This window comes from Lepidochelys kempii, chromosome 8 (genome assembly GCF_965140285.1).
Source record: "Lepidochelys kempii isolate rLepKem1 chromosome 8, rLepKem1.hap1, whole genome shotgun sequence".
Lineage (NCBI taxonomy): Eukaryota > Metazoa > Chordata > Testudines > Cheloniidae > Lepidochelys > Lepidochelys kempii.
In genome coordinates, this window is record NC_136387.1 from 91,048,412 (window position 1) to 91,063,020 (window position 14,609).

The 14,609-nt window shown below is 42.0% G+C and overlaps 1 protein-coding gene across 17 annotated transcripts in view; it reads left to right on the forward strand.

Moving 5' to 3' along the window:
- The window catches only part of DOCK7 (dedicator of cytokinesis 7), a 140,397-nt gene that overhangs the window by 63,952 nt on the left and 61,836 nt on the right, over positions 1-14,609 (forward strand). For 16 of the 17 annotated variants that reach the window (XR_012160459.2, XM_073357479.2, XM_073357481.2 and 13 more), the window contains 2 exons: positions 10,409-10,526; positions 11,410-11,480. The exons of the other annotated variant lie outside the window; for it this stretch is intronic. Coding sequence is in view for 15 of the 16 variants with exons in the window: in XM_073357479.2 (XP_073213580.1) it covers positions 10,409-10,526; positions 11,410-11,480 (189 nt within the window). In the remaining variant the exon portion in view is untranslated. The remainder of the gene's footprint in view (positions 1-10,408; positions 10,527-11,409; positions 11,481-14,609) is intronic. 17 annotated transcript variants of the gene reach the window in all.

Genomic DNA, 14,609 nt, shown 5'->3' on the forward strand with positions numbered 1-14,609 from the left:
CAAGTCCTCCTTTTCTTTTTGCGAATACAGACTAACACGGCTGCTACTCTGAAATTTGACACTGGTGTAATTCAATGTACTTCAACTGATTTCCTCCTCAGCTACCCCAGGATAAGTGACAGCAGAACTAGGCACAGTAAATGTAGACTCATTGAGCTTGATTTTCCACTGCCTTGCACCTTCTCTAAGTTTTTTAATCCTGTGCACAGTGGATGTAAAATGCTACCACTGGTGTACGTGAGTGAAGAATTCTGATTTGGCAGATTCACTTTGTAATCATTTTGCACAAGTGCACATGACTTCTCAAGGTTCAAGCAGTGGAAATCAGAATCACTGGGTTTCTGAGGCATCATGTGATCTGGAGGGCAAAGGTTGATGCTCATGATTCCCTAGGAACCTAAAGGAAACTCCAGCAAACCATGAGCCATCCGCATGGGGTGTCTGCCAATCCATGCTAACCCGCTTCCTTGATATCCTCTTCCTGAGTAGCCGTGCTACCATTTCCTTTATGCCTATGCTGGACAGTCCTCTTAAGTGCTGGGAGTGATTTTAGGACATCGTGAGTTTCAGCGGGAAATTCTGCAGGGGTTTCCATATGTTTGCAGGGTGAATTTTCATGGGTTTGTGGATGACGCAACCAAGAGAAACTTTTCCTGGTCGTAAGGCATGTGTACATTTAAATGGCTACAGCTGTGCCGTCGTAATGCTTTGGTGTAGACACTACCTACGTTGATGAGAGGGGTTCTTCCATCAGCATAGGTAATCCACCTCCCAAGAGATGATAGCTAAGTCTTCTTTTGACTTAGCACGATCTACACTTGGAGTTAGGCTGGCCTAGCTATGTCTCTCAGAACTGTGGATTTTTCACACCCCTGAGAGACGTAGCTATGCCAATGTAAATTCCCAGTGTAGACCAGCCATTAATTTAGCTTGGCTATGCAAAACCTCAAACTTTGAAATGCTGCATTCCAAGGGTGGGTGAGAGGGGCAAAGCCATACTTAGGCTTGGTCTGTACTTGAAAGTTATATCAGCATAGCTATGTCGGTCAAGAGTGGGGGGGAAAACCACACCCCTGACTGGCATAGCTATGCTGACATAATCCCCAATGTAAACAGAGCTGTGTCACTCTGTTTAGCCATCAGCGTAGCTAACATTGTTTCGGGCAGGTGGTGTTCCTACATGGACAGAAAAACCCTTTCTATCAGCACAGGCTGCGTCTACACTATGAAGCTATGCCAGCGTAACTATTCCAATTTAGCTATGCTAGTATTGTTTCCATAGTATAGACATACCCTAAGACCTCTCTCACCCTAAGATCCTTCTCCATAGCCTAGATTTGGCCCTAAATAAATAAAGTTTGGGTAGGGGTAGTCTTCCAAGGATGATCTGAAGAAAGTGTTCAGCTTTATGACTGGAACGATTGCCTGCTTTAGAACCAACCAGTTTGCAAGGAAACAATGAAGTTTTGAATTAACAGTGGCTTGTGGTGCAGTCACGTACAAATATAGGAAATCTGCCCCCGCTGATTATAATGTGCACTCTAGCACTTTTGGAGGATTTTCAAGGTTTTTCTTTAGAGTGCTGGAGTGGGGAGAGCCTCCTAGTTGCTCAACTTTATTTATTTTTTTATTTGCATATGTGCACATAACTCCGTGTCAAACAGGAAGGTGTATTGAAATGAAGTTGTTAACCTGGGCACTGAACCTCTGCATGATAAAAGTTTGGTGACATACAATGAAACATAAAATATTAAGTGGCATGAAAATATTTTAAAATTCTGTTGCATAGATTTATAACTAGAGTAATATATTACATTGGAGCAGTAGGAATCTGAGTGATTAGCTCATGTACACCAGCCACAGAAAAACGGTAGGAGAGAATCTGGATAAAGTCCATAATTCTACCGCTCAGAACTTCATTATAAATTGGCTGGCATATGGTCAAAGAAAAAACAAGAAATAATCTGATATAATAGTCAGTACTTCACAGCAGACCACAACCACATTTCTCATAGTATCCCAAGTAGATAATCTTGATGAGACACAACAATCCGGCTGACTTGGGCCCTGCAATGCAGTCTGCTAACAGGAGCCTGCAGTAGGAGACCATGTTTCAGGATTTTGTTTTGGAACAGTGCTGAGACAAATCACTAGAAAATGTCTTGTGGAAACATTCGTGCAGTGACAGGGGGATGAATGAACAGATAGCATCACAAGGGGCTGTGAATAATTAGGCATTTGATCCTGAAATGTATCTAAAAAGTCAGGCAAAGAAAAGATTTAAACATCAGGAGGGCAATCCATGGTTTTTAATTCTTTACCCTCAGATATTTTGAGGACTTTGGCCCAGTCCTTAGATCTAATGGAGCTACGCTGAGTACAGAACTCAAGTGGGGTAGGGAGTCAAAGACAGCTTTGTGCCACTCTGCGTTCCTCTGGTCTACGGTGCTGCTGGGGGCCAGCCCAGCCCATGGCACAAATTATCTTAACATGTTTTTAATTTATAACCAAATTTCCAAAAGATTTCATGTTTAACCTGATGTGACTTTACCCTGCCTGTCTCTTTACTTAATAGAACAAATCACAAAACTGAAAAAATGGCCATCACGAAAGGAATGGCCATCATGGGGGAGAGGGATAGCTCAGTGGTTTGAGCATTGGCCTGCTAAACCCAGGGTTGTGAGTTCAATCCTTGAGGGGGCCATTTAGGGAGCTGGGGCAAAAATTGGGGATTGGTCCTGCTTTGAGCAGGGAGATGGACAAGATGACCTCCTGAGGTTCCTTCCAACCCTGATATTCTATGATTCTATGAATATAGGTGCATGTATACACACACATGCATCCCTACCTTCCCTCAATGTGAGAGGTTTTTGGATGGTTTGTTTCTTTTTAGTTGATTAGAACCTACTTTAAGTCAGGTAAGAAATAAGCGAGTGTAAGATATAGAAGGAGCCATTTCTAGCTGAGAGAAGTTTAGCACAGCTCCTAGTAACCATGTCACAAGCAGGTTCTCTTTTGATGTCCCTAGTAAAGTGACAGGCAGGGTCCAGGTTCAAGTTTTGGCTGTGGTTATGTGCAGGAGGCATGCAGTTAGCCCAGCCAGCCAATAATGAAGTCTGTCTGATCACCTGTTATATGCAGTGTTGCTGTAGCCATGTTGGTCCCAGAATATTAGAGAAACAAAGTGGGTGGGGGAGGTCATATCCAGTAAAAGATGTGATCTCACCCACCTTGTCTCTCTGGTCACTTGTTGTCAGACATAACAAACAGTGGAGTTTTTTCAGTGTGAAAGGACACTGGAAACAAGGAGTTTATTTTTGGTCATTTGTGCCTAATCATTTCACCTCTGTTCGTCCCATTCCCTCTGCTATGCATTGATGTTCTAGAGTTCCATTGAAATCAGAGCAATGTGTCTTGATGGACAAAGTATTGTGGTGGCATTGAAGGTGTATTTCGCCAACATATTCAACATGTTAAGTAGCAGCATAGAAGTTAAGTAGTTTGTAATTTATTGAATGGTTTAGTATTTCCCTGAGAGAATGTGTAGAGGAATGAAGAGAGCAGGAGAAGGGGAGTCAGCACTCCTGCGTTCTCTAACTTGCTGTGTTAGCATGGACAAGTCACTTAAACCAGCCTGTACCTCAGTTTTCTCAGTTGTAAAAAGGAGGTAATACTCTCCTTCATAAGAGTCCTGTCACCTAATTTATGTTTGTAAAGCACTTTGAGATCTTCAGATTAATAGTGTTAGAGAAATGTCAGGTAATTTTTTACAAGGTTCCTGTTTTGTGCTGTTTTGTTTGTATGAGAAAATAAAAGGGAATAAAACCAGTGCATTCATTTTTTGTCAGCAGTATTTGATGGTGTATCTACAGAACAACAAGTGTAATGTTATCTAAAGATGTTTGTTCTGCACGATTAAAGGGTGACTATATAGAAATCATTGCAAAGTTAACAGAAATATTCACTATCCCCAGGTCTGCTACAAACTCATAGTACTGTATTACGAGGTATTGTTAATAAAATTTGAAAATTGTGGTCTCCTGAGCTGTTTTCATGACAGCAGCCGCTAGTCACTTATTCCCTAGGCCAGTGGAGTCCATATACACACCAAAAGTTTACGCATTTAAGCAAAGCGTTGCACATGCATAACTTTAAGTATGTTTAGTAGTTCCATTGATTTTAATGGAACCAGTCACATGTCAAAGGTTGGGCATGTGCTCACGTCCTATGTTGCTTTGTCAGGGCTTTAGATTCCAGGTACGTTGTGATGAATGTGGCTAATCCATCGAATAACAGTGACTTTGGCCGTGGCTTTTGACGTTGACCGTGGCCTTGCTTACAAACTTGGCTACAAGATGGGTGGAGGAGGTCGTATCCACAAATATTGTGGCTTAATGGAACTGAGAGTGAAGAAATTATGTTACTTGCAGGACACATTCTTTATAAACAAATCCTGAAGGAACAGCACAGAGTATGTGTTAGCTCAAATCACTTCTGGCCTATTTGTTAAAATGAGCCCCATTTAATCTTTCTTCTTTAGCCTTTATTAGATTATGTTATGTATTAACTCCGCGAGTAAAATAATAATAATGCTGTGACAGAGTAGTCATATTTGTACTGAGATGATAATGATTACTGTAATTAACTGTGATATAGAATGCATAGTGCTTTATATAGATTCAGTGAGATTGATTGCTATACCACATAGTATCAGGGTTTTAAGGGGTGTGTCCATGAGATTACAGCCTATAAGAAGTTACTTTAAACCAAAACTACTCTATTGGCACAATATAATTCTCTACTAAATTCTAAGCATTTTCAGATTACTTTCTGTAGAAACTCATTAAATGTGTATGGTGCCCTATTGATTTTAGTCCTATTAAAAACTACATCCTGCATTACTTTACTCATGTGAGTATCTCCATAGTGTTCAAAGGATCTATTCACATGAGTAAAGTTAAGTACATGCTTAAGGATTTTCAAGATCGAGGCCTGAGTTTGTACTTGTGTCTGTGCCGAAATTTCTTTGGGCCCTTACAGTTTAATTTGTAACATTGGTGGAGTTTTATTTTAAATGATTGATATGGATAGATCCCTTATTATAGGAATTAAAGATGGAAAATACCTATTAGCCCAGCCTGTTCCTCCCCTTCCAGTGTTTAAAAAAAGGAAGATAAACATGCATGTTAAATACATATGTATTTTATGCATGGAAAAACCCATGATAGTCATATAGTCAAAAGACTGAAAGTCATTGAACCCTTAACTTGGTGAATGCAGTTCAGATAAAGTTTTCAGTTAAGCAAGGCACCACTTTGTAACAGGGGGAGACAACTAATTGTCGTTTTCCCATACTGCTATTGTTCTGTAAGGTTTCAGAGTAACAGCCGTGTTAGTCTGTATTCGCAAAAAGAAAAGGAGTAATTGTGGCACCTTAGAGACTAACCAATTTATTTGAGCATAAGCTTTCGTGAGCTACAGCTCACTTCATCGGATGCATACTGTGGAAAGTGTAGAAGATCTTTTTATACACACAAAGCATGAAAAAATACCTCCCCCCACCCCACTCTCCTGCTGGTAATAGCTTATCTAAAGTGATCACTCTCCTTACAATGTGTATGATGATCAAGGTGGGCCTTTCCAGCACAAATCCAGGGTTTAACAAGAACGTCTGGGGGGGCGGGGGGGGGGTAGGAAAAAACAAGGGGAAATAGGTTGTTCTGTAAGTTACAAAATAGTAGAACTGGTTGAAAAATTAAAAACCACTTTTGCAAATGTTTGAAGTTGCTTTCCTTTTCAGAGTTTAAAACAAAGCCACTTTTTATTTTTTTCAAATATTTTTCATAATTTCCCCCCAGTAACTTTTCCAGTATTCCCATTTTTCCCAAGGAAAAGAGAATCGACCCTTGAGTTTGTCCTCAGTAAGGCTCAGAAGATGGTTCAAGAAGTAACTAGAGTTGAGCCACGGTACACCACACTATAATTAAGTCCAGTGCTCTTGGGCGGAAGAAGTGGTGTAAATGAGTATCACTCTAACATTAAGCTTTGAAAAAATGGATTTAAACAAATAAAATGGGGAAGCTAGTCAAAAATTCTAAAGTCAAAAATAAAAAAATGATGGGTGGGATTTTCCAAAGCACTCGTCACTGGCCAATTCTATTTCCAGCAAAATCAGTGAGAGTTTTGCCATTTATTTCAACAGCATTGGACTTAGGTCAATGCTAAGCACTTTTTGAAAGTCCAACCCTCAAAATACCACAACAAAGCCACAGAAGAGATTCATACCCTTATACAAGCCGGGGTCCAGGGGAAAAAAAACAGCCTGATTAAATGATAAGTTTCAAGAGATTATTCAGAGCCTGTAGGAGAAAATTGTCTCTGAGAGCTGAGACCTCACACTGCTAGAAAAAAAAAGATGTATTTGACAAACACGATCCTGAAGGGCATTCATGTCTTGCTACCTGGCTGACCCTCGTTAAGTGAACTTTTAAGGATTTTTATACTATGAATAAAACAAAGAAAATGTCTTTGGATTTTACTGAAAAGGGAAATTTTAATAATGGTGAGAAAATCCCTTCAAGAGTTCAGGATCGCCTCTTTATAAATGTATTCAAAATTAAGGATTTGAGAAAATGGCTGCAATCACATTACACAAATATTTAGAGAACTGCCTGGTGCTTTAATTTCCTGGGCTGAGAAAGACTTTGCAGTTTAACAGTTCATTTTATGAAGGTAAAAGTACTTTTGAGCTCCTTTGCAAATAATATAAGCTTTGCATACATTTTGCATAGCATTGCGGATGTCCTGCAGTAAAAGCCCTAGACACAAGTCTTTGGATTTAGAGCCTCTGGCTGCAACTTTTAAAAACCTGTGAATAAAACCACAAGGTATTAACTGTTACCTGGCAGCCGAAGTCCCTGTGGAGTCCTTTCTTAATCATCATCGATCGAGCATGTCTACTGGCACCTCAGCCCCATTCCAGTGGCAAATCCCCCCTCTGTTCTCTAGCCCTGTCCTCCACACAAATTTCTGGCCCCACCAGAGTGTCCCACTCAGTCTTAAGGAGAAAAGGAGTACTTGTGGCACCTTAGAGACTAACAAATTTATTTGAGCATAAGCTTTCGTGAGTTACAGCTCACTTCATCAGATGCATTCATCCAATGAAGTGAGCTGTAGCTCACGAAAGCTTATGCTCAAATAAATTTGTTAATCTCTAAGGTGCCACAAGTACTCCTTTTCTTTTTGCGAACACAGACTAACACGGCTGCTACTCTGTAACCACGCAGTCTTGTCTCTCTATTTTCCTCCTCTGAAACCATGCTAAGACTGTAGACTTTTGACCTTCAGGGACCCTGCCAACAAAGCTGTGCCAAATAATTAACCCTTAACAGCCCAATAACTTGGCACAAAGCCCACATAGCTAGGCAATCTTTGCCATGACTTCACATTCTCTCAGCATGTTCAGAGGAACATTATAGCCTGGCTGGGATGCTGACGATGTTATCAAGTGCCCAGAATGTTGTGCAAAACAAGTGATGAAATGAGCCTTTATGATGAAGTGACTCTAATGAAGGAGGGAAGGCTTGTTTGGTGGGGCTTGATGGCTTAGCAGAGAGGAAAAATAATTAGAACTTAATAGGAGAAAGGGGAAATGAAGATGAAACTGGGATCTAGCACTTACTGTACAAGATCTGTATGAGTGAAGTGGTTCCAGTTACATCAGTTTTACACTGGAGTAGCATCACTGATGCCAGGGCCTTGTGAGTGAGCTGAGAACCAGGACATGCTGATTCAGGATCATATTCTGATTGAATAGCTAGGCATTTTTTATCCTGTTATGAACTGTATTTAAGTCCCCGACAAAGCACACTTATGACACCACTGGCTGTATCAACTAATCGTCAGGGGCAAATTTTCAAAGGCACAAGTAGGAGTTAGGCACCTAACGCCCATTGGCTATTAATGGAAATCATACGCCTTACTGCCTTTGAAAATTTCCTCTTAATATACATGATGATTGTCCTAGCAGCCTTTATTTAAATGAGAGAGAATCAAAAGGAAGTGGGGGAGGAAGCAACTAATCGTTTCCCCCCCCCCATATTTTTGGTTGTGAATTTATCCAAAGCTGATGAGCCAGATCTTAGCTGCAGTGTGACAACCTCTCTAAAGTCATCTTGTGGATTCCCTCCCTGCTTGGGGATTCCTTGGGTGGAACAGAGAAGCTGTGATAGCTTCTACCCCACCACCTCCTCCCAGCCCCTCGGAGAAGAATGGATGTTTGGATCTAGGGTTTTGGCATGGGCCCAACTCTACCATTCTACATAACTCAGCCCTAACACTGCCTTTAATATAGGGGTCTTGTAGCATGGCTTCCCAAATATATTAAATCCCTAAGCACTAATAATGTTTTTAAGCACTTAATATTTTAAGCACTAATAATATTTAATGAAAGTTTTGTGATCAAAGTGCATTTTAAAGCAAATTTTAATTTCTGTTTTTAAAAAGAACATCGAAGAGTAAATGTATTCATGCCTGAACGAGGACATTTCGCAGAGCCACAAAAAAAGCATGAGCCACCCTCTGAAAGAACAAGAGAACGTTGATTAGGCATGGGGAACAATGGGGATGAAATTCAAAAGCTTCATTCGGCATGAAGGACTTTGTTTGAAGAGAGTAAATTTGCCGTGTGAGAAGTCGGCACATTCCACTGCCTGGAGAGGGAAAGTAATCTGAGTTCACCGTGCAGCCCCATGTTGCATTCTGGAGCTGTAGAGTTGAGCTGCTTTGTACAGGAGCCGACTTTCAGTGGGTACCCCCTTAAAAGCAGCTTTCTTTTCTCAGAGTCTTGCAGACGATCTCAAGCCCAGTGTTATTCCCACTCTACATGCACAGAATTCTTATAGAAATTAGTGGGGGCTCTGGATGCATAAAGAGAGCAAGTTATCTGTGATGACAATCTTAAGAGGAGCCTTTTGTTTTTAGTCTGTCACTGCTGATGCTCTGGGGCTGCTGCTTATTACATTGATGAATTGTCTCGCTGTTCTTTTGTGCCCCCCACATCTGTGTCTTGTGTCCACTTGTTGTCTCTTGACTTAGTAACCTAGACTGGGGAGCTCTTCGGGGCAAGGACCATCTTTTTGTTACCTGTGCATTAGAGTGCTTTGAGCTAGTTCCACTTCAAAGAGGACTTGTTCATTTAGACAAGCCCTAATTGTTTTTTGGCAACGTAGAAGACCCTTAAGTGGGTGTAAATTATATACATGTCCAATGTAAGGACTCTGTGCTGCGAGAGTGGTGTAAAGGGGCCATAGTGTGAATGAGAGTAAGGCCATGAGACTTTAAAGTGCTTGGTCTCCTCTGATCTGTGCTTTCCAGGAGCCAGTGAGGTCTTGATGCTTGTGGATCTGTGAAGTGGGTGGATGTCCCAGCTTCCTCTGGTTCACTGGGCTGGGGCAAACCGTTCCCCCACAATAGAAGCGTGAGTAGGAAACGCTGAGTGTTTGAAACTCCTGGGGCCTGATTCTTCTTTGCCCTACACCTTGTGTAGTCATTTATACCTGTGCAAAGGGAGTGCAAAAACTTCCACCAAATCAGAATAGTAATGCACTACATCTGCCTTACGCTTGCTTTGCACTGGTGTAGATGACTGCACAAGGAGCAAGACGATGAGGAATTTGTCACCTGGAGGTTCTTCTCTCCCCTGCAGGGGGAATTGCTACATAAGAGAGAATGGAGCCTATGGTTCACAATTCTGTTGGTGATGCACAAGTCAGAATAAAATCCAGCTCACTTGTATGGGTTTTGCAGGCCTAAGAGGAATAAAAAATAGTAAAACCTTATTTCAGTCACCAGAGTGAGCAGCTACAACTAATAGACAGAGCGTGCAGATCTGCTGAGTAAGTAGGTTCCATTTCTATATAGTCACGTTTCAGAGGAGAACTGCACTTTGAGACTGTCATGGTGTCTTCTCCGTCATCCCCTCACAAGTGTCAGCAAGGCAGGTGCTTCATGGGAGACGGGTGGGTGGGTGTGTTGGACAGTTTAAAACCATGCACATGCTTCCCTATTGATGCTCTCACTTTCCAAGGGAATTGTTGATGTGGTATACTCGTTGAACAGAATTCTTTTTAAAATGGCAAGAAAGCTTTAGAATGGCAAGGACCTAGAATTACTGTATCGGAGCCTGTCACTTAGTTGGGAGAATTGAGGTTTGATGTTTGGCGCATGAGTTATAACCAAATCACCTTTGAGGGTGGAGTGAGAGGGGGGATATAAGGAAAAAAATACCAAGTCCTTCATATGTTCCATTGAATTTCTATTTGTTTTTGGAGATTATAGCATCAATAGTTGTGTGTGCTACCCAGAGTTTTCATGTTGAGGTAAATGCTAATGCTTCTGTCTTTTGCAGAAATCTTCTGTATGTCTACCCTCAGAGCCTTAACTTTGCCAATCGTCAGGGCTCTGCCAGGAATATCACTGTGAAAGTCCAGTTTATGTATGGAGAGGATCCAAGCAATGCCATGCCAGTAAGGAATATGCTTTGCTTTCAGTTCCTGTAATGGCTGGGTGCTGCCAATGTAAAGTGTTACCGTCTGCACCGCAGCCAGAAAGGTGGTGCAGTAACTAGCGATGCTCTGAAAAGACCTTTCGGGATGACTGTTTCTGTTGGAATTAAAATAAGAGCATTTCAGAACACAGCACACATTTAAATGCAGTTTGTCAAGCAGCTGAGTTGCAATTGATGTTCCAGCGCCAGACTCAGGAAGTCTGTAGTGACCGCCCTTTAGGCTGGTAATGTAATATTTTTGCTTAAGTGGCAAAAAAATTGAATCTTATGATCTAGTCTTATTCAGGGCCAGATCCTCATCCAGCAGAGCTCGCTGAATTACACCTGCTGAGGATCTCTCTGTGGGTTCCTTCTCCCTTTCCCACATTCACACTCCCATTCTTTTGCTCTCTCTGTTCCCCTTTCTTCCTTCCTCCTTTGGTCACACTTGCTTGATTCCCTCTGTATCTCATCCCCTTTTCTTTCTCTGGTATCTTCTCAATTTATTGTTTTCCTGCCTCTTGCTCTCATGCAGACTGGGAATCTTGCACTCTCTTGCCAGGGTCTGGAAATTCTCCTGGTGTTGCCCAACTGAGAATGAGAGCTAGCTGTACCACATGGCTTCGTGGGCCATTCTTTGGCTGGCCCCACTCCACCCAATTTTTGCAACTGAGTTTATGAAATAATTTTTAAAATGATCAAGAAAGATGTTGTATAGTAACGAAGGGACAAATCCTCAGCTGGTCTAAATCGGCACCGCTCCATTGACTTCAGTTTACAGCAGCTGAGGATCTGGACCTAAGCCTCAAATGATGTAGAACTCTGGCGCAAACTCTAACGCTTCTTATGTTGTGTTTCTGCAGGTTATCTTTGGTAAATCTAGCTGTCCCGAATTTTCAAAAGAAGCATACACAGCTGTAGTATATCATAACAGGTAAAATACAAAACCTGCTTTTAAAAAATGATAGGGCCTAATTCACCACAATGCTACTCCACTCAAGTCAGAGGAGTTTTACTGGTGTGAATGTGGAGCAATTCAATGTGAATCTGACTCATTACGGTTTATTTAGCACTGACAATACAGTCAGCGCTTATCATATATAAAATAATAAAGACCGCTCCTAATATTCCAGTTGTACTTTTATAGAGATTGAGGGCCGGAGTCTGCTCTCACAGGGATGTAAATCAGGAGTATTCTGGATAAAACTGATGTGAGAGGTGAATCGACTCCTAAACGTTTCCTTCTTGCAGAACATTGAGCACGCCAGCCTGATCCAGCGAAACACTTAAGCACAAGTGTAAAGTTAGGCATATCAATCAATGGGGACTGTTCATGTGCTGAAGTTAAGCACATGCTCAGAGTATTTGGCATCTTGCAGTTTTGAGACCAAAAGTTCTAACTCAGACACCCTTACACAAATTAATTGTCCTTACTCATGAAAATAGTCCCATTAAAGCCAGCGGCACTACCTGAGGCAAGGAGTACTCACCTGAGTAAAGAATGCATAAGTTGGCCCCACTTCTACATTTGTTCACAACCTCTTACATTTACAGAAATGCACTAAAGGACAAGGCTCTTACTTCAGCGGGGCTGGGATTGGACTCTGATTGCAATGTATAAAGCTTAGTGAAAACTGTATTCCATATGGTTCTAACTTAAAATAAGCAGACAATTTGGTAGTTCGATACAAAAATCAAGCATGAAATCCTGGCCTCATTGAAGTCAGTGGATGCTTTACAAAGACTTCATGCCAGATCTATGAAACGAAGTCATGTGCTTGCTTTTTGCTGTAGATAGAATGAACATCTCATTTGAAAATTGACCTAATTTATAATTATTAACATTCATTCAAAAGCAATTAAATAACAAGTCTATGTACTCCAATTGTCCTTTATATTTCCAGAAAGCAAATTCATTTAGTCATTTCCTTTTTAGAATAAAGCATACTTTTTATTATTTTTATTAGTAGACAGGAAAATTGCCTTTGTTGAACTCAAAGATGTTTATGAAAATGAGCAAAAACGCTGATAAATTATAGATCTACTTCCAGCTTGAGGTGGCGTGAGGTCCAGGAATTGATTGTTTAAATTGTGGACCATTGTTAAAATAGTACTGTTGGTCCAAAGGACCTGTGAACATTTTAATGTTTAATATTAGTCAATCAAAAATTGGGAGTATTTTTATGAAGACTTGCCAACAGGCACTATTGAATAGCTCTCATACAACAAGGGTTAACAATGTGTGCTATATACACTTGTACAGCCTAGAGTTATGGCTTTCCAGAAATATGTAGGCTTCATTTCCAGTTCTGATGATTCACAAGACATAGGACATGTTAAAAATCAGATCATTCTGATTACCGTTGTACCTCTTCCCCATTTCAGTTCTGACCTTCTTTCCGAAGCCACAGTCTCTAGACTGGTTAGAGCTATAACAAATACTGTTAAAACTTAAGATTTTCAAAGGAGCCTAAAATACCCAAATTCCAGTGAAATTCACTAGGACAGTGGTTTTCAACCTTTTTTAATTTGTGGACTCCTAAAAATGTTCAAGTGGAGGTGTGGACCCCTTTGGAAATCTTAGACATAGTCTACAGACCACCAGGAGTCCGCGGATCCCAGGTTGAAAACCACTGCACAAGAAGATGACCACGTCACTCTCTTAGGGTCTGGCTTCACTGCAAGGTTAACTCTCGTGATCGGCACCCAGGTCAGCCTAGCCCTGGGTGTGAGCAGCCACACTGCAAAGCCAGACTCAAATTATTGTGTCCTCATTGGTGCTAAGCTCCCCCATGTGCGTTGCTAAGATTTCTGAGGGCTTTAGCCTGTAGCTCCAGCCTGGCCAGCTAGCCCAGGCTTAATCCACCATCCAGATCAGGTGAGGGGGTTCTGTGTGTAAATGGGAATGAGGTTAGCAGCAATACCTGAATAAGATCCCAAGTTAACTCTGCCGGAAAGACATCCCCTTAAAAATCCCAGCCAGAATCAGAAACCTGGAAAACTCAGCGTTCAAATGGCATAAAACATTAAGCTCCAATCCAGCAAATCCCTTAAGCACAAAGTGAACTTCAGTGGTGTGAGTGGCACATGGCTCATGTGGTTCAAGTGAAGCACCCATTTAAGTGCTTTGTGAACTGGCCTTAATTGGCACAGTAGACTCTAGGGCGCCTCTTGAACTTGGAAACAGGAACTGCAGACAAGGCCGTCCCTAGCTATTCTGGGTCCCTACGCAGCCCCCCCATGAGGGGGTGTGTGTGTGGGGCCACAGGCCTCTGCTGGGGTGGGGGTGGGGCTGGCTTGGGGGGGAAGAGGGAACCGCCCCCCAGCACTCACCAGCGGCGTGGTTGAGGCCGGGTTGCTGTGCTTCCTGCCGCCAGTGAGTGCAAGCCCGGCCCTGCTTCAGTCCTCAGTAGGGTGACCAGATGACAAGAACAAAATATCAGGACACATGGAGGGGCAGCCACAGGCTCACCCCCCTGCACCAGGGCTGGCGCTAGGTTTTTTGCTGCCCCAAGCGGAAGAAAAAGAAAAAAAAAAGCCGGAATGCTGCCGAAGCAAAATATCGGGACAAATGGCGTCCCGCCCGTACATCGTCTGGTCACCCTAGTCCTCAGGGGCAGGAAGGGGCCGAGCAGGGGCTGGGGGCTATGGGGAAGAGGTGCGGCAGGGGCTGGAGCAACATGCAGCTGCGCAGGGCACCAGGAAATTTGGTGGCAAATTTCCTGGTGCCCTACACAGCCGCATACTTTGCGTATGTGTAAGGACAGCCCTGACTGCAGATGACATCAGCAGCAGCATGGGAATCTAGGGTTCACTCCGATTTTGATGGGAGAAGAAATGCAGCCTGGTAAAATGTTAAATTAAAAAATAAAGTCTGGAAGCTGATCAGATTTTATGTACTGTTCAATGAAATAGCGAAAATACTTTTTCTAATTATTCAAAAAGATGACGCCCATGTTTAAGGTCCAAAGTATTATGAGAACTTTTGGCAGACCAGTACAAATATTGTCTGGACTAATATATTTTTCCAAACTCTGATCAGAAAGTAAAACTTGTAACCCTC